The following is a 19,555-nucleotide window of genomic DNA, read 5'->3' as shown; positions in this document are numbered from 1 at the left end:
GTCTGTTATTGCATTCCCCGTCTTCATGCTGGTATTTATTTTTTATTTTTTTGTTAGCGCTTTTCATCTGCCTTGGCAGGACAGCCATTAGTCTTTGACGACAGCAAGAATGGAAGAACGCCTTTTTAAAGGAACCTAATGAGCTCCTTTTAGTAACAAGATTTCTAGCAGTTGTCTCCCATCAAGAGGGAAATCATCAGAGGAAATTTCAGATCAGCTACTCAAGGTTTTTCCTGACGATCATATTTCATTTTTCATTGGGTTAACTCCTAAATTCTCTAGATCTCTAGTGTTGCACTGAGGAAGATAACTGCTTAAGATTACGTGCAAAGTAATGCTTAACAGTTGGAATGCATTTCATGGTTCTGACTTCAGAGTGCTATGAATATTGGGTGGATCTGTTATACCATTACTAGAAAATATTTTTGTCACCTTTAATCGCTTGTGTGATGTCCATCACTTAAGCATTCCTTAACAAGAAATAACATCATGGCATGACAGACCGTTTTTACCAAACTGGCCTTATTTCTTCCGCAGCCTCTCAAAGTAATGGATCCGGATCATCCTCTGGCTGCACTCATACGAAAAGCCAAACAGGAAAGAAATGGCACTGCAGCAATGGCAGCCACACCAGAGGAAGTGCCAGACCCAGCTGTATCCAGCACACCAGCGGAATACACTACTGACCGTGAGTATAGATCTTTCTTTTCCTCTGTGAACAACAGATGGCACATCTGAAATATAAAAACTCTGAGAGTGCTTATCACTCTTTGTGGTCTGGTCTACTTTCACGGTCAGCCTTTACTTTTCATTTCTATTTGTTTTTCTCCCAGCCACATAGGGTTCTTCTGTCCTACTGTGAAGTTATTAAAACTGCGTTTTTTTCTGAGATGGCTGTTGACCACGGAAAACTGCCATTTGACTTCCTCCTTTTGGGCCGTTTTCTGCTTATGATGTTCTGCCAGTTCTCGTTGTTCAATACAGCTCCCCACTCTTTAATGCTGACCACAGTCAATAATTGATGTGAAGGCATTTGAAATGACTTTCAGCAAAGTAATATTGAGTTCAGAGGTGTTCTGGGACAGGCCAGACCTCCTTATCTGACCCAAAGCAGCACCCAGGTCCACACTTTCTAGTCCAGCTGGATTTTGGGTCAGACTAGACTTAAATAGTTCTTTGTCCTTGGTGTGGGCAACATTTCGATTAAACTCTGATGGAGCCTGAGGTGTGATAAAGTAAGACATACTGCATTAAACCTGCAACAATTAATTGATAAATTGTTTATATATGAAATCAAATAACTATATTGATAATCAATTAAACTTTCTGCTTACTTTACTCTTTTGAAATAGTAGATTGAGTATTTTTGGATTGTGGACAAACACACAAGACAACAAATGACATTTTATAGACCAAACAAGTAATCAATCAATTAATTTAGAAAATAATTCACAGATTAATCAGCAGTGAAAGTCATTGTTAGTTGCAGCCCTGTACCACATCCAAGCAAGGGATCAGAACACAACAAATAATTGATTTGAATGCTTCTTCAGTGTGTCAGAAAGTGTGCATGTTGATCAAAGGGAGCTTTCAGAAACTAAAAAATTCCCATCATCCACCATAGTATATACTTGGACAAATGTCTGCCATGTAGTCAGATAAATTGATATATAACACTTTTGAATAAAAATAATGATAGATACAACCAAAAATTTCAGCTCTTGGAAAAAGTGAGTTTTAAGTGTTTTAGATTTTTTGCAATCGTAATGTCTTGGTCATTCCTTCACATTAAATGTATAACCTTCAGATTAAATTTTTAAACTGAATGGAAATTACATTTAAGGAATGAAAGAAATAGAGCAAAATCCCTTTAATTTAATTCAAAAGAATGCCTGGCTTTTGTAGAAACGGTATAGAAGGCCATTTGCGCATCCATCAGTGATGAGTCATATCCACCCTCACACGGCCGCTGAAGTCATGTTTTCATGTATGAGTTAATTCTCCTCTGTAACGGCTGTTGATAGAAACCCCTGGTCATTGACCCCTGATGACCAATAACTGTTCACTTGTCCATTACTGAAATTTATAAATCTCTGAGATGCCTTTGACCTGCAGAAGTAGCTGTTGATGTCAGTAAATTGGCTGTGGATGACCCAGCTGTTTGTGGCTGTTGATATGCGTTGGAGTTCAAAACTGTGGGCTGTTAATCTTCTCATCCATGTAGCTATGCTAGGCCTTCTCTTGTCTTTGAGCATTTTTTGTTTGAAATGTATGATATTGATAAAGGGCAAGGAAGGCCCAACATTATGACGTCTGTGTGTATGTATTAAGTAACAATATGAACGGCCTCCAAAAACAGTTAACTGCAACATTTAAGTCAATCTTTGAAATACGGTATCTGTAGCGATCTGATCATCGATCTGTCTGACCAATCATTAACTAAATTTCCTGTTTGCCCTTCCACTTGCACGTCTTAAGTCTTCATCTCATCTCTAACACATGTCAGGTTTATAAATGAAAGCTTCAGCTTTGGTTTTCCATTTCCTGACTTGAGAAAATTGGATGTGTCATTAAAGTCAACCATCTCAGTGACTAATGTGTTAATATCACACTGTCTCCACTTTGACACTGACCATTTATTTCTGTCCTTGGCCCTGTATTGCTCCCCCTCTTCTTCTTCTCTGCCTTTTCAATAAATCTTTGTAATACAAACCCACTGATAAGGAGGATGACCCATTTGTACGGAGGTATCCCTCTGCTGATTTAAATTAATGACTGTATTTAAACATAGCTTGACAATGAACATGACAGCACAGTATGTATGTTAATCAACCACAGCACAAAGCAAACTTCAGTGACACGGATCACCATCACAGTCTTGTAATGAGCACATCTATACCACTTTACTGGACTTCCCCAGGTCTGTCCACAACAACCACACCAGTGTGGCTAATTTGAATGCACCTGCACACATTTTAACTCCGCTCTCAGTTAAAAGTAATCCTAAGAAGAGAGAATCTTAAAGGGAGCTTCTACATTAGCATGTAATTAGCTCAAATAATTCAAACTTAATGTATTCACTCTGCAGATCACATGCAAATGTATCCAAAAAAAAAACCAAAATTTATATTTCTAGTTAAAAGAAGCTTTGCCATCTCCTTACCTTGAAAATGTAATGTCAACACAGTGACTGAGCACACAAGAGTTATTTTAATATTTATAGGCTCACCACACAAGCCTGGTTTTGACAGTTTTCATTTCCGGTGGCAGGCCACTTTTTCCTGACCTGTTGTTGTTCTTCGCCAAGGTTAAGATTGACATGACAAGACTCTGAAATTAATTTGTAAACCATCCTTTTTTGTGACCACACTATAATTTAACTTAATCAAAATAATTGTTTCTCTGTAGTCCTCAGTGTAATTTATCCATACAGGAACAACACCTACACTATTAAGTATGACAGAACACAAACTATGACCTATTAAGGCACAATAAGCGATCTGAAATGATATCCAAAACTAGCTGAGATGAAGGTTTTTACATGATACACTTGGTCTTTACCCCGAAAGTTTCATGACAGGCAACCTAATTAAATGCACCAGTGCCGTGATAGAAATCAAGGACTGGAGTCTGGCACCTGGACAATTGTTGGGGATCATCCATGGATCGGACTTGTTCTAGTACAACCCACAAATGCTCAACCGGATTGGGATCTGAGATGTGACACAACTGAAGAATGTGTAAGAGGAACCTCATGTAATGATTTCCTCTTCATTTCATTACAGCAAATGCAGCAGCAATGTACTACGGGTACTACATGCTTCCTGATGGAACGTTCTGCTTGGCCCCACCTCCTCCGGGGATTGATGCCAGCTCCTACTATAACAATGCACCTTCAGCTGTCATGGCTCCCGCTACTTCTTCTGGGGCTTTGCCTAACCTGGGAACAACGCCAAATCCAGTTGAAACTAGCCCCATGGTAGCACCAGCTACTACCCCTTCTCAGATCACCAGCTCTGCTGCTCCTGCTGTTGTACCAGAAACAAGGTAGGAAGTAACGGATATATCTGTGAAATACCTGCTACTTCTTGATAGCTTAAGTAGCATTTACAGTGTTGTTGAAATTTCGGTACGAACTATGACAGCACATCTTTTTCAGTAGGTGAAGCATTTCTGCCTGGTTGATATCTTTATTTCCCTCCAAAAAACAGGCTGAAACCCGAAGCTCAAGTTTCCACACAAGCAGCACCAGCCATCATTCCTCCACCACCTGATATCCAACCAGTCATAGACAAGTTGGCCGAATACGTTGCAAGGAACGGTGTTAAGTTTGAGGCCAGTGTCCGTGCCAAGAATGATCCACGGTAAGTGTTCCTAGCAGAAATAAATCCATTGCCTCGGTCAGGTCTTGGTCTTAGGAACTCTTATCAGTAACTTTTCCTTCAAATACTGAATTCTTCATCATCCTCCAGCCCATATGTTATAAGTGTTCATCTCTTGTCTTACACAGTATGTGTTCTTCTCTCCATCCAACATAGGTTCGACTTCTTGCAGTCTTGGCATCAGTACAACACCTATTACGAGTTTAAGAAGAATTACTTCATGCAGAAGGAAGGAAAATGCTTTCTTGAGGTATTATAAGCGCTTAATGTTTTTGTGTTTCTATGTATAGGAATGAGATAGATCATCTCCAGCTTTGTTGAGCAGTTAACATTCATGTCCACACCTTGAAACCTTTGGGTAAAACAGATGGTTTTAATACTTGAATGTTTGATACAGCTGAACAGTACAACTAAGGGTGCTCATGTTGGGCTTTTCTCTTTGTACTTTTGGCCGTGCCTAGTCAAACTATACCGGACATGACTCCAAATGGGTTGCGATAACCTCTCAGAAAAGCAGCTAACCTATAAACCCCCCCCCCCCCCCAACCCCCTTTTTAAAAGTAGGATGTCAGTCTTTTCTATCATCTTTTTTTGAAAGTGAAGTGAAGTTATCACTGATTAAACCTTGACTTTTCCTGTTTTTGGTGGTTCGTAGTAAAAGCTTTTGGGGGGGGGGGACTTTATTGTGAAGGACCAAGAAATGTTGTTGTTGCAGTGAATGAGAAACAATATGTACACCTGCTTCTTTGACCATTAGTCACAGCCATGGATCACCCAGCTGCTTTTAAATGTCATCACCTCTAGACAAGCACATCATAAGTTATAGACACACTTTAGCCCTGTTGTAATGGAGATGCATATCCCTGCCGTGCTTAGCTGATGCCCCGAGTTAAATAGTGTTTGATCAAAACCAGCACGTTTGTAAAAGTCATAATGGTCCCCAAGTCAATGAATTGTGAATGTTATGGTGATTGTACCAAGACAGCGTTATCACAGTTTCTACAGAATCATAAACGATAAACTGCTGTACGAAGTCCTAAAGCTTTGCCAAGTGGCACATGAGTAACAACAGTGCTGTTGTGGATAGCGGTGAAGAAGAGTTTCACAAAGCCAATTAAGTACATTTTAAAAAAGAAAGGTCAGTGTAATCAGGCTTTATCAGGCTGATGAGGCTGAGTAATAGCCAGCTCTGTGTGCACGATTTTGTTGGACCAACAAATGTAAAAAAAAATCAGCAGGAAGTTTTGGCTGTAGTTAGTGCTGGGGTGGTGACAAACTTCCAATTAAAAATGAAACCCTAATAGAGTAAGCAGTATTAGAAGTTACTTAACTTTCCTAGGGAAATATTTTCTTAATATCAAACACATTTTAGATAATCATTGTATTTTTGTATTGATTATTTATAAATTGTGTTAATAATAATAATTCCTATAAAATTAAACTCTGTAATTCCAATGTTAATACTTTGCCGCAGTAGGGGACTTTTATGCTGAGAAGAAGCACTGTTCCCTGTCGCCAACGTCACTGTTCTCCACAACATTTGCAACTACAGTTCAGACATGGGAAAAGGTTGTCTAAGCATTCACTGCTCTTAGAGTCAACCTTGAAATTAGCAGTTTCTTTGTGCTGATAAGGGAAGACCTGCCATGCTAAAATTAGAGGTATCCTAATCCAAAATATTGAAATGAAGGATATGAGCGATGCAAAGAACAAGGAAGAGATTAATTGCCAGATTACCGTCAAAAGAGAGATCCAGCCCCCTTAATGGGCACTTGAGCAGTACACTCCAAAAACGTTATGGTAAAAACTAGTCACGCAGTCTCATTTTCCATCTTCAAGTCTTTTTAATGTTGTTGTTTCAGGAATTTTATACGTTAAAGTTTCGTCAGCAGGACACAAGGCAGATTGTTTCATCACTATCACAACCTAATTCTTACAACACTCATTCATTTTCACTCATTGTCAGCTTTGCCGGTGCTGCAAGGTTTCTGTACCTACCCTCTGTCTCTATCTCTGTGTACACCCACATTAAAACTGAAAAGTCAATCATGCGATATCCAGACTTTAAAGAGGCGTCCCAGCCAATTAGCTAATTTGCCAACTGACATGTAGCACTCACTTCTGGCTGGCCTAACTGCCCAGTGGCACAAGCCTTTTATCCTCCTATGGTGTGATGGTTATACAGTTACTGTCCCATTAAAATTTCGTGTGGTTAGGCAAGGAATGAATGTTTTGTGGTTGTAGTCAAGGGGATACATTCCCAGAGTGTTTCTTCATCATTTTGGGGGAATTCAGTTTATGATGTCCTCTCACACTTTAAAATTGTGCTGCTCAGTTGTAAATAGGGCTGGGCGATATATCGATATAAAATATATATCGATATATTTTTAAATGTGATATGGAATTAGACCATATTGCATATATCGATATAGTTCAAATTTGCGCTGTGATCCTTGCTGCAGGCAAGCTGCTGACCCGGAATGAGGCCATTTTACAACTTGTTTTATGACATTCATTTAAGTATACACCCATATAATGTTGAGTGTACAGACTTTAAAAGATGTGAACCTGCCCTTTCCATAATGATCTTTACCAAAGTGCCCCTTATTTAACTTATGAATGAACACAAGGACAAGTCATATATCATATAATTCTCTGTACTGTCATTAAATCTTACCTATTGCACAAAATGAAGGCAATTATGCGCTCAACTCTTTCATAGCACAACCTTTTTTCCTGCCAAGGTCTATTTTAAATTTCATCCCATGACAACATTGAAGAAAAATGGACTGTACTGTTACACATTCAACATAATTTTCAAGTAAAAGCTGGGTCGTAGATGAGTTATACCTGTGTTGATAATGCAGATTTTGGAAAATGTATGCACCACTTTAACAGTTGGTTTACTTAGGGCAGGTTAAACCTTTTTTAACAAGAACCTGCCAGATTGTGGATCAGAATGTGAGTGTTTTTAATAACTTATACCTGAGCTTTTGTGTCTGGTTGTCTGTTATATTCCAAGAGTGTTCTCAATAGCCCCATTAAAACCCTCTCAGACGAGGACATAATATGTGATTTAAGAGTCAAATTGCTAGGTGGGTGGGTGCATATGTGCATACAATCACACAAATATTCAAGGTTTGTTGAGTCTTCTTTGTATCAGTGTGAGAAAGGGGAAAGCGAGAAGTGAGCGCAAAAGTTTTGCAAGGAGCAGTTTGTCTTCTGACGAATCAAATCAATTAGCTTGTCAGAGTGCAGAGGAGTGTGGCCCGTTATGACATGGCGCAGGCTGCTCCAACAAGCTGCTGCTTGGCTTTTCTATCAAGAGATGTCTTGTGTTTGTGACTGGTGCTATGGGTAATGGGATGCAGATATCTCTGCTCTCTGTCAACACCATTATTTATAGTTTCACAGTTAATGAAAAAGGCAAGAAAGGGCTAACATCAGTCAAAGAAGACAGCAGCAGGATGTGGGGCTACTATTGCTTTGTTTAAGTATCGTAAAATCTTGAAAATGTTCACATTGTGGCACTTTTGGAGAGGATGAATGAAGCTGTTATCTAAAAAGGAGCATTTTTGTAAATGGTACAAATAATCACAGGATTTGTGTCAGAAGGTTTAATATTACACTTCACCAAAATTCTCAATTTCCAGCATCCAACACACACTTTAAACAATTGAAATTATTATTTTAATATGCTCCGGCATCTAATAAAAGAGTGAAGTCCTACTCCACTTCTGGAAACATCATTTTTAAAATGTAAAAGACTAATTGTTTAGTAGCAATCAGGATCCCCCATCAGTGGCTTTTTCAGTGTGTTTGTGGCTGAGCTGTGAAAGAAAGGATTGTGTTTTAGCCAAAAATAAGCAATTTTTATGTAGAGTCAAAGTGATGCGAGAAGAATATTACAGTGTTACAGAAGGCGTTATTCAAGTAAGGTCTCCAAGATAATTCAATTTGTCTCCTGCCAGATAATCCCTGATTGAGTCAATTTAACACAAACTACAATGCTCTATATCTGTCTGGACACATTTCTGTAATCTGACAGTTTTTCTAATGCAGTGAAGCGATTTCATTTTCAGAAAAAAAACATGACAACGAATCTGCTTATTTTTCAATTTTTGTTAAAACTGAGCTGACAGTTCTTGACATCTGTGAAAAAGGGACAAAACAGAAATCTCATACCCAACAGAATAATTCAGTTGGGCAGGGGGTCAAACGCAGTTCATTTCAAAATATAGAGCTTCACTCGGATCAGTTATTATGTCATTTACATTTTTCATTAGCTCCCTGTGAAATCTGACCATTTGCCTTTTTAGTAGGCTTGTTTTTGCAAAGTTCATGACCTCTTACCTGCACCACCCTGATAGGAAATTCTGCTGCATGTTCCCCTTTAAAGTGGAGGAAATGTCTTAAGAACTGACTTGTGTCTGAGTGTTACAGCAACACAATGTGAATGAAGGTGTCTGAGGATTTAAAGACAAAGCTAAAGGTGTGTTAGTGAGCATAATTAACTTCCAACTGGGGTCTCCCAAGAATGGTTGAGAGTAAGTTTCCTTCTGCTTTTTCTCCTATGAGCTTTGATTCTTAGAGTTTTATTGGAGTTTTATTCTCCGGGGCCTCGGTAAAAGTGCTTTCACTGTTGAAAGCACTGTTCGATTACAGCCGAATAGTAGGAAGCCGCCTTTGAAGCATTCTTCAAACATGGTAAAATGTACCTCACGAGGTTAGGGTTTTTTCCCCTCCTCTGGTGGCATTTGCTTCATCACCACTCTTCCCTTTTATTCCATCTGCAGTGTATATTTGGGAAGGGGCACTTGGTGAACAGGTATTACTACAGAGGGTTTCTTGTTATCTGGTCTGTGCACACAAGCCAGCTATGAGTTCTTTGTGAAGGTGCTTTGTTGGTGTGAGGAGTGACGGACCATACAGTGGGAAGATCAGAGAGCCATTTTAAGGTGTTTAAAGCTATTTAAGAAACTAATTATACTGGCAGATAGGCGAACGGCAGAGACAACAGTGGGGAGGAAGATGTGAAAGCAAACAGATAATACTGAAATTGATGATGGCATGAGCTGTCACCTCTCTGTACATTAACGGCTGTAAGAATTGTCGTCGTTTTAGCTAAATTCCCCTCCCCTCTTCTCTAATTTAACACATGAACGTGCAGCAGTAATCGCCAGACGCAGCAGCAAACTGGAGGATCCATACCAATGGCATTCCAACAAGTGTTTTTTTTCTCCCTCCAGTCAGGTGTAAGTGCAGTTAATAAAGATGTCTGAGTTGAGGAGAGACCTGTCAGTCATCTGTAATCACTGTGAGAGACAACATGTGGGCTTGACTCCATAGAGACTACTGCTATAGACAAGTTAATGATTCCCATCGTCTGCTTTTTTCTTACTTTCCATTACTGTTCAGTGAGTGCAAACCCTCATTTTACATAACATAAGATGTCTTAATCTTAAAGACTCCTCTGCTCTGCTTCTGTTCAGTGCTGACGTATGGTTCCATTAGACAGGCGTCTTTAAAGGTGTGAACCTTAACTGTAGATAAAACCGTGCAGCTGACCAATTACAATAATTAAGTTTTACAGTTTATTTAAAAAACAATGGTGATATAACACAGCGAAGAAGAATGCACAATGGATGTCATCTCTTTTTTCAAAGATAGACATTAGATAGACAGAACTTACTCCTTTGTTGAAAACAATCACACTTCTTTGTCAGCCAAGCAGAAAACTTTTTGCGCATACAGTTTCTGCTGTACTTCCAACTCAACTGAAACAAATGTTATGTCAAAATAAAGGAGATCAGGTTTCCACGCAATCTTATTTTCAGCACCATCTGTCTCTTGTTAAATCGTACTGGTTTATTCATAATGTTGAAACACTGTTGATCGAAAAAAAATAAAAAAACTATTAAAAGGGACTGTGTGGCCCCTACAACTAAAATTGATTCAGATGAGTTTTCTAAACGATATTTTCTCTCCACCTCTCTCTCTACTCTTTTTTTTCTTCATCTAGAATGAGACAGTAGATGATGATGAGGATAATCTTGAATCAGACACATCGCTCAAAGACTCCAAGCTGACGAAAGGTAGGACACTGACACAAGAAAAAAATTGAGAACATACTGTGATGCAACTTTAATTTCTTCTCTGGGCAAATATGCGGCTACGTAAGCAACACGCACATATGCATTTACTATAGTGTGAATGTGAGTTTGTTTGTGGCATGTGTATGAACATCTGTTGATATTTATGCCAGCAATTTAATTAGTTAATATCAGGCAGTGAATGTCTAAGCAGAGATGAAAGAATCTGCTTACCGCAACACCGGCGGGACCCATAAACATGCACATACAGTAGATGCAAATTGAGGCATGCATTAACGCCGACTATTCAGAGGCGACAGGTCAGAAAATACTGATAACTAGTTTAGAGCAGTGCACGAGCTAACAAACCCAACCTTCTACAATACGAGTCCTGATTCTATATTAAGGTTGTTTGGGGAATGAGGCACATTGTCTACTTGTTAATCTATACAAGAGCAGACACGTTTGATTTGCAAAATAGAAATCAATGTGACACATTTTCCTGCTTAATATTGGAACGGTTGCTTTGTGACTATCTCTCTCTGTCCGACTGTTTCTCTTTCGGCAACCTTTTTTCTGTCTCTTCTCGTCTGTGTGTGCACTCCTGTCTTTTTCATTATTCTACTTCTTTTCCGTTCAAATTTTTTCTTAGTCCTTCCTCCGTACTCTGCCACTGTCCTTGCCCTTAACTTTTTCTTGCACTTTTTGTCAAGAAGAAGTCTAATTGTCAGGGAATATTTTTTCATTTTACTGGATTTTTATCAATCAAAAGGAGGCCAGGCTGTGTTTTTCTGTCTGCTGTGAACATGCACTCTTCTGAATCCTTTGTTGTCTCTCTAAATCAAATTTCTCCTCTCGTCTGTCTGTGCCATTACAGCCGCTTTTGCCCCCATCTGTTTTGCCATCAAGGCAAAGGAAAATGACATGCTGCCGCTGGAGAAGAACAGAGTTCGACTGGACGATGATGATGACTCCGATGAGGACAAGGTCTGGTGCATTCTGATCTCTTCAATTCAAGTAGATATAGGGTTGATATGGAAACCTAATCCTTGAAAATTCATATATCCCAGGACCTTGAAATTATCAGTAAAGTGTCATACTTTTTGTAGTTGCTGGAGGAGCAGGGCCTGGAGGCTGTGATGGGCGGGGCTGACACAGCTGACAAGGAGCCTCCTGCAGTCAGTGCACCTGAAGAGAAAAGACCCACCCTCAGTTTGGAGGAGTTGGAGGCAAAACAAGGTAACATTATTAAAAAGATTCTCGGGATAATATAAAAAGATATGTGTCCTGCACTTCTCAAGGCACTATAGCTCTTTATGCTCAGTTAGACAGCACTTTTATAGAAAAATAACACCTAATTAAAAGGAAAAGGAAAGCAAAAAAATATACAATCATTACTACAGATTTTGATAAAGTCCCCAAAGAGACAATCAAACAGTATTCAGCCGAGGGTGAACAGAGGTGCTGCAGCAAAGACGGTTTGAGAAATGTAATGTTTTTTGAACATTAAAGCGTGTGAACATTTTCTAGTATAGCAATCGCAGTATGAACCTGAGAGAGCATAATATGGGACTTTTTAATGAAGCATCTGATGATTGTTGTGACAATTGTTGTGATGAGTTCCCTTTTCTCAGCTTCATAGCTATTTCATTTGGGAGTGCTAGAAGTTTTTCATCCCAGCGTCAGCATTTAAGTACAGCTTACAAGACTCCTCTGTCAAACCCACTGGCATGCTGTTACTATCTGGGAGGGCTGGTACTGGAGGAAAAAATAATGGGACGAGAGGAGGCGAATAAATCCATTGAGTCTCAATTATAAATTCTCTTAACAGGGCGTACCCTGCAGTATGAGACATGCAGTGTAGTACAGCAAACAACAGTCATATATCTCTCCAAAGCCCTAATGGAGATTTATTCTCTCTGTTTTTGTCTCTATCTTTCTTTTGTTCAGTCATGGTTGTAGAATATTAAACACTTTCTCTTCGTAGGCTCTCCTAAACTAAAGTAATGCATCAGCGAGTTTGAGCTAAGGAAAACATGTACCTTTCTACAGCAGTATTTATCCATGTCAGAATTCACAAGAAACTTTCTTTGCTTGAAAGAGGTTTACACTCTGCTCACTCTGATCAGGATTTTAAAACCATTTACAAAGGATAACACATCTAATAAGAACAGTACTTGCTTTGTGAATGCCACTTTTGCCTCACACATTTTGTCAACTTTATTTTCAAGGTTGCAGTCACTTCTTAATATTAATATATTCTGATATCACTGGCTGTTAATTTCAGAAGTGATAGGCTTTTTTACTGGATGCTGGAAGCAAGTGTTCATGAAGTTGATTCGTAGCATCTTGTTATACTTTCACACCACATATTGCAATTGCCCCCTCTTAGCTTCAAAAATCCGTCTGCTACACTCTTCTCTATCGTGCCTTTTTGGATGACTACAAAGCAGCTGGCAGAAAATGAAATTACTTTTCAAAAAGAGACTTTCACATCTGTGTCAAACAAAAACTGACAACCAGCCAGTGCCAGAGTTATTCTGATTCTAATTCATTTGACCTGACCAGTTGAGCAGACAAACAATAACTTGATCAGATGCTGAGATAAAGGCCTCTCAAAGCCTCCTCCATGAAAGCTAAAATACGGCATTCAAAAGGCAAAAAAAAAAGATATGATGGTGAACAATATTACAACATTTTGTCCTCAGCTTTATTACTTTTTTTTTTGCGAGAGAGTTTTGATGGATGTCTTATCTCTGTGTTGTCGCATAATTCAGACTTGTGTTAAGCTGTACATCTGTAAAATCCTCTTTCTGAATTTAGCAGATTGCACTGTTACGTAGGATATTAAGTAATTGTAATGGATGAAACTAAAGGCCCTGAAGACTTATTTTCTTAGTCAGTGGTTATTCATCGATCCTAGCTGCAGAAGCAGCTATTTTCTGCCTACTAACAGTTTTGGTTTCACTTGAGAGATTTCTGTTTTTTGTCTCTGTTCTTCTCACTGGTTTGAGGAGGGCAGGGCTCAGTTGGAAAGTTAGGCCACATATTCTCATGCTTTAGTCATGATTTAGCATGATTGAAATTAAAACGTGATGATAGGTGGCAGTTTGTTTCCTTATGTTGCTTGGCCACTTTCAATCAAACATTATCAAACCACAACCACACAGTCCTGATGTATCAGACTTATTAAGAGTAAAGCGCTCAATTAACAAGAACTGTGAATGATTGTTTTAACAGTACCTTTAGTTGTTGCTCATTTATTTATGGATATTTAATGTTAAAAAGCAACACTTCTATCAGAGGTTTTACTGTATGTTAAATGTGAGACAGGAAAATGACTGGCTATTTAGCTTTATTTGCTGAATTATGATTAAGCCTTTCAAGCTATTCAGGGCATTGGAAGATAAATCACCAGAAGAACCAGCTTTAATGGCATTAAATCTCCTCTTGATAAGATTAAATAAAAGTGAGCAACACTGGCAAAAGTAGGAATTTATTTGTAGCACTTAACAACCTTTTTATATATGTATGCCATGGATTTGATGGTTAAGTGATTCAAAATGTTATGTTCAGAAGTGTAGTCCTTAGTGTAACCTCTAATAGCTTCACTCAATATCTATATCTATGTTTGTGTTTGAGTTAATGATACCATACTTGGCATACTGTGTCCTGATGCAGTGGTATTAGGGTGCTTGCTGGAGACACATGATTGAGGTGCCAGACTTATTGTCTGTGGTTCAACTAGATACCCTTTAGACAGTGTGGGTCTTTAAAGATGCAGATTTCAACGTATCATGAGATCTGGAAGGACAGGGCAAAAGCATGATTATCTGCCTTATATCAGAAAGACAGCTGCAAATAGACCCAGGAATGATGGACAGACAGACAGTTAAGACAATTGTGCCACTTTTCAGCATCAAGGGGGCTGACAGGGCCCGTTTAGGTTCAGTAAAACAGTCTCGGAGTGTAATGTTCTCTCCCTGTGCTGCCAGACGGCCAGAGAAAGAGGCTGGAAAGGCCTAATAAATAGCTGACTGAATTGGCTTTGCTGTGTGGCAAAGTGGCTGTCAGTCAGCAGGCCTAACTTGATCAGATAGCAGGAGAATCAGTGGCACACAGCAGAACGCTAATCTGTATTGATGGGCGGGAAAACAGCCCCACACACTAAATGCGCTTTCCAGTGATAAGTACATGAGTCTACTAGGTCGCTGTAAACATTTCCCAAAGGATATACATGTTTATTAGTGGTGGTAGAGGACATAAAATACAAGTATATTTCGACCTAATGTAGAGACCCTAAGCAGATGCCATGTATACTTTATATACAGATATGTATTCTGGAAACATGAAGTGGATTCCATACATGGAAAAAATCTTATTTTGCTTGCCAGTTGAATTAATATTTTTGGCTTTAAATTGGTTATGATCAATAGTTTCTTAATAATCTAATGATTGTAAAGTGAAAAAGGTTAAATATGAAAGATGCTGTTCATAGTGATAAAAGTACAAAGAGTTTAACCCCTGAATCTGCAGTTCGCCTTGGTTTTATGGAGCTTTTATAGTGAGTTTTCAGTTGATGTTCTAGCTAACAACAGCTACAGTTAGCATCAGTTAGCAGCTACTCTGGTGATATGCTGCTCCTTCATGTTTGAAGTATGAATTCAAGGTAGCCAATTCTCACATGTTGTACCTTTTTAAGTTTATCTTATCACTATTTTCAGTAGAAAGGTGAAATAAAAGGTGGTATTTCCAAAAATTACTTAAATTATCAATCAGTAATCAGATTGTCCTTCATGTTAAGCGTCAAATTTCGAAGTAAATTATAAATACCATAGGCAGACTCAGCCTGGCCAGGACTGTGTATTGTGTCACTGTCTTGGGTACAGATAGATTCTGCTCCACTTGGCTATTGTTCACACTATGCTCAAATATGATTTGCCTCGGCAGCCGGCCTATTTTTAATCTCGAAGAGATAACAGTGGCCCCAGCGGTTGCATAACTTAAACTAGTCTTGCTTTATACTTAACTGTCTTGTCTTGTTTTCTCTGTCTCACTCATCCTGTTGCTCTCTGTGCCCCATCACACTCCTGTGTCGTCCGCACCCCATCCTATCCCCTACCCGTCTCTGTCACTTCATCTCCTTTGCTCATCTCTCAAAACCGTGCATATTTTCCACACCAGATTTCACTCCGATGTCTGGCTCCTCTCCCTTCCACCCACACATTCCCTTCTACTTTGCCTTTTTCTGTGCAAACTTTGAATTGCATGAAATTACCTATCACCAGAGACTTAGTCAGGCCTTATCATTTAGAGCGGGAAATTTGTCAATTCACAGCGGTTGGAAGCTCAGAAAAATGCCAGGCATCACCTTAGTTAGATGTGACAGTATGTGTGAAAAAAACTCACTCGCTCCCATGTTTTGGTCTTTATGTCTCCCTCTGTGTCTTTCCTCCCCCTCTTTCAATTCTTTGCCCTCCAATGACCAAACACTTGTGTCCAGGAGAGGGTTATCCATGTGAAAAGCAGAGCTTCTCTTTCTTTTCGATCATCTTCTCCTCCTTCACAGCAATGTAGAAGAGGTATCTAGCTGTGACAAAAACAAAAACAAAAAATGGGACAATGGCTGCAGTTTTTTTCATCTTCATCCAAACACCCTTTTCTTGTTTTTTACCCTCTCATCTCCCTGCCCTTAGCCAAGCAGAAACTGGAGGATCGTCTCGCAGCTGCAGCCAGGGAGAAGCTGGCCCAGGCATCTAAGGAGTCCAAGGAGAAACAGCTCCAGGCAGAGAGGAAGAGGAAGGCAGCGCTCTTCCTACAGACCCTCCGGAGCCCCTATGCTGGAGAGCCTGAGGCCAAGAGGGCTGAGCTAGACTCATCTGTTCAGCTTGAGGTATGTGAACGGTTGATGCAGGTGGGCCAGTATTTGTCATGTGTTTATGTGTCTGTTGTGACCAAGTCCCAAGTGGTTGTCCTAAATAACAAGTTTGTCCCCAGTTCTACTAAAGTGTCATTTGAAGTCACGTGGAACAGGCACAGAGTATCGTACTGCATTATTCCAAGAGCTATAACGGTGTAAATCAAGTTGTGCTTTAATGAGAGTGCGTGCAGTTAATGACATCCCCATTACTGTAGGTCTCCATTAATCTCTACGACCAAATGTCTGCATCCATTTAAACTACAGACATCTGTTACTGAGATATTATATTTAGGCGTTAATAGCCTGGATGCCCAAAGTTGCACTGATAAATCACAATCTGCGGAGGGTGTGATTTATCACTGCATAATAGGTGTGTATAACTCTGTTAAACTTTATTGTCATAACTTTCTGCTTATACACACTACATGCCTTTCTTTTTTTCGTAAATCTTCTCAGCTCCTGAAGCAGTGACTATCCTTTATGTTGTTGTTTCATGCCTGGAAGACGCAAAAATGTATCTAAAATATCGATACAACATTGTGATTATTTCCAATACCAAACTACTTCATCTTTGAGTGCAGTTTGGGGAACAGTTTTGAAGCTAAAATCATTTTGGGCATCTAATATTACAAATCTCTTGCTGCTGGATGTGATATTTTCAGCAGCCGAAAAGGAGTGCTGTAAGTTATCCAGTGATGTTGTAGGTAAGATAATGAGTCAGAAAGAGCTTAATTTCCAAGTTATTAGGCAACATTTAACTGAAAATGACCCTCTATTATTTATATCATAGGTCAGAGAAGAGGGCAGGGGTATGGTAAGGGAAGATTAGCCACTAGTTAATTGATCACAAAGGGCGTCGTTCTCTCAGAAAGATGCTAAACTGTGTCACCAGATATATTTACCTTCCCAGGTAAAGTCTATGTGTGGGAAACACATTTTTAAACTTGCACAATGTATTGTTTTGCGGCGCTGTGTTAAAATAAGGCAAGAGGCCACACAGTCTGCCATCCCTGTAACACTGCTTAATTCAATATATTCAAGCAGCTGTCTCTTTTTGATGTTGTCTGTGGGCTTCTGTAAAGCCTGCTGACTCATATTATTAATTATTAAATTTCCTAATGTTGCAACAGTAATTAACCTCAATCCATGTGTCAAAGAATGCTGTGTTGGGTCCTTGAATTTGAGGGAATTGGGCTTGAAAAATCGTGGAATTAGATGAAACAGTGTGTTAAACCTGTGGCTTTGTGTTATTCCATCCAAATTAAACAAATATAGACATGTCTTTCATTGATTGCATGTTTACATGTTTTCCTCACTATGCAAAGGTATGTAATCTTAGAGTTTTAGAGTACACCAGTCCAGACAAATATTTTGAACTGACATGCATACAAACTTAACATACTTCTTGTCACGTCTGGACATTTCCCCCTGCTCGTTTTACACAACTAACCACTGCTTACTTTTCCACACAAAGTTTGAGAATGCTGTACAGCTACATTTACCACATTTAGTTCTAAAATCCTTGAATACACAAAATAACTGATTGGGGTGAAAAGGAGGCTTTTTGTAATATGTTTATTGATAATTCTAGGTACAAAAATTACACCCACTAATGCACCAGTGGTTGTGGATAAATAAGCAACAAATTTGTCACAACAATTGAATAATGGAGCCTGCCACATCAAATTGTTTATGACCTCACCCCTGGCTAAACCTGACCACCCTGAGGTCAGTGACACATTTCTGCTAGCTCCGCATTCCTTTTCAGCCTCTTATATTTTGTTAAACTGCAGTCAAATCTTTGGTAATTGTGGATGTGGAAAAAAATCACATTTACTGCAGCTGGTTGTGTATCATCATACTAAACATAATAATTCTTCATGGCTGAGTCGGATTTTAAATCTGTCGATACCAGATGGCATAATTATGTGTGTGTCACTCTACTGATAAGTTTTCAGTTTATATAACCATGCAATAACAGATAAAGAGATGTATGTCTGGTTGTTGAGGGAATATCTTGTCATATATGTCAGTCAGATATACTCAAATATTATGAAATTAATAGATCTCATATACATAATATGACATGTTATTGTTGTCATAGTTATGACTGCCCCCTATGAATATGCAGCCTTTAGCCAAGTAGGATATGTTCCTTCCCATATTGTGTTCCTGGAGCAACATTGCAATCAACCAAGCGCAGCCCTCTGACATCATCAGTGGGCTGCTGTTGTGCTTCTTTTAAAATGATTTTATATATTTTTTCCAAATTCAAGTTAGTACAATCAAACACAATCCTTAACTGCATGAAGTCATTGATATTTACTCTTTATAGTCTAGTTCTCACTTAGAGTTGTAGCTATATGAGCTACTGTGGGTTTAACAAGTTAGCTTGCTAACATGCTATGCTAACAAGAAAGCTTGCCAATAAGCCTGAATATTGTTTAGTAACATCACTGACATCCATGGCATTATTGGAAGCACTGACAATACAGGATAATTTCGGCAAGATCTTTTGCTAATTTGGAACATGGCTATAGAAAAGAGGTGGAAAATCAAAGTATGTTGCTCCTAATAGAAAAAGATGAAAACTGAATCATAGAAAACTGCCTTTCGTCTATCAACCAACTTCCCTTTTCTCTGTTTTGATGCCCCAGAGATAACATAGGCTGTCTCTGTTTTAAAATTCTCTTTTGTTAAGTTTCGTAGGAGTGCCGCAGTAATGCAAATTTTAAAAGCCTTTTGTCTGTCATATTAAACAGAGACACAAAAGGCGAGAATACTTTATAGTGTAAATAAGACTGGGTGGTGGTCATTTGATGTGTAGATTGCCCGTCCATTTGATGGATGTTGCATGTCAGCTCTGCGTGTGCACCCAACTAATGCGTGGTAAACTGGCCTATTGCCTGTTAGTCCAGGTGGCAGTGGGCAGGCTCCTGTCACTGTTGTGCCAGCCCTGTCACTCTTCTCCAGATGTTCTGTGAATTCCGAAGTGGTCATCAGAGCGTACGTATCCTGAAAGATCACCAACATTTAGGTCATTGTCCAACTGAGGAACACATGGATGTTGCAGTTGAATCAATGGGCTGTTCGAGATTGTGAACTTGTCGTTGGTTGATGCTCAGTCTTAAAAGGACTTTAATTGGTAAATACTGAACAAT

At 39.1% G+C, this 19,555-nt stretch overlaps 1 protein-coding gene across 1 annotated transcript in view; it reads left to right on the top strand.

Moving 5' to 3' along the window:
* sfswap (splicing factor SWAP) overlaps positions 1-19,555 on the top strand; it is a 55,196-nt gene that overhangs the window by 14,742 nt on the left and 20,899 nt on the right. The window contains exons 7-14 of the mRNA XM_030435666.1: positions 538-688; positions 3,786-4,047; positions 4,212-4,364; positions 4,539-4,632; positions 10,405-10,477; positions 11,352-11,461; positions 11,584-11,713; positions 16,171-16,367. Coding sequence (XP_030291526.1) covers positions 538-688; positions 3,786-4,047; positions 4,212-4,364; positions 4,539-4,632; positions 10,405-10,477; positions 11,352-11,461; positions 11,584-11,713; positions 16,171-16,367 — 1,170 coding nt within the window. The remainder of the gene's footprint in view (positions 1-537; positions 689-3,785; positions 4,048-4,211; positions 4,365-4,538; positions 4,633-10,404; positions 10,478-11,351; positions 11,462-11,583; positions 11,714-16,170; positions 16,368-19,555) is intronic.

The sequence above is a fragment of the Sparus aurata genome, chromosome 12 (genome assembly GCF_900880675.1).
Source record: "Sparus aurata chromosome 12, fSpaAur1.1, whole genome shotgun sequence".
NCBI classification, from domain to species: domain Eukaryota; kingdom Metazoa; phylum Chordata; class Actinopteri; order Spariformes; family Sparidae; genus Sparus; species Sparus aurata.
Note: the sequence above shows the minus strand (reverse complement) of the source record. Positions and strands in the feature narration are given on the sequence as shown.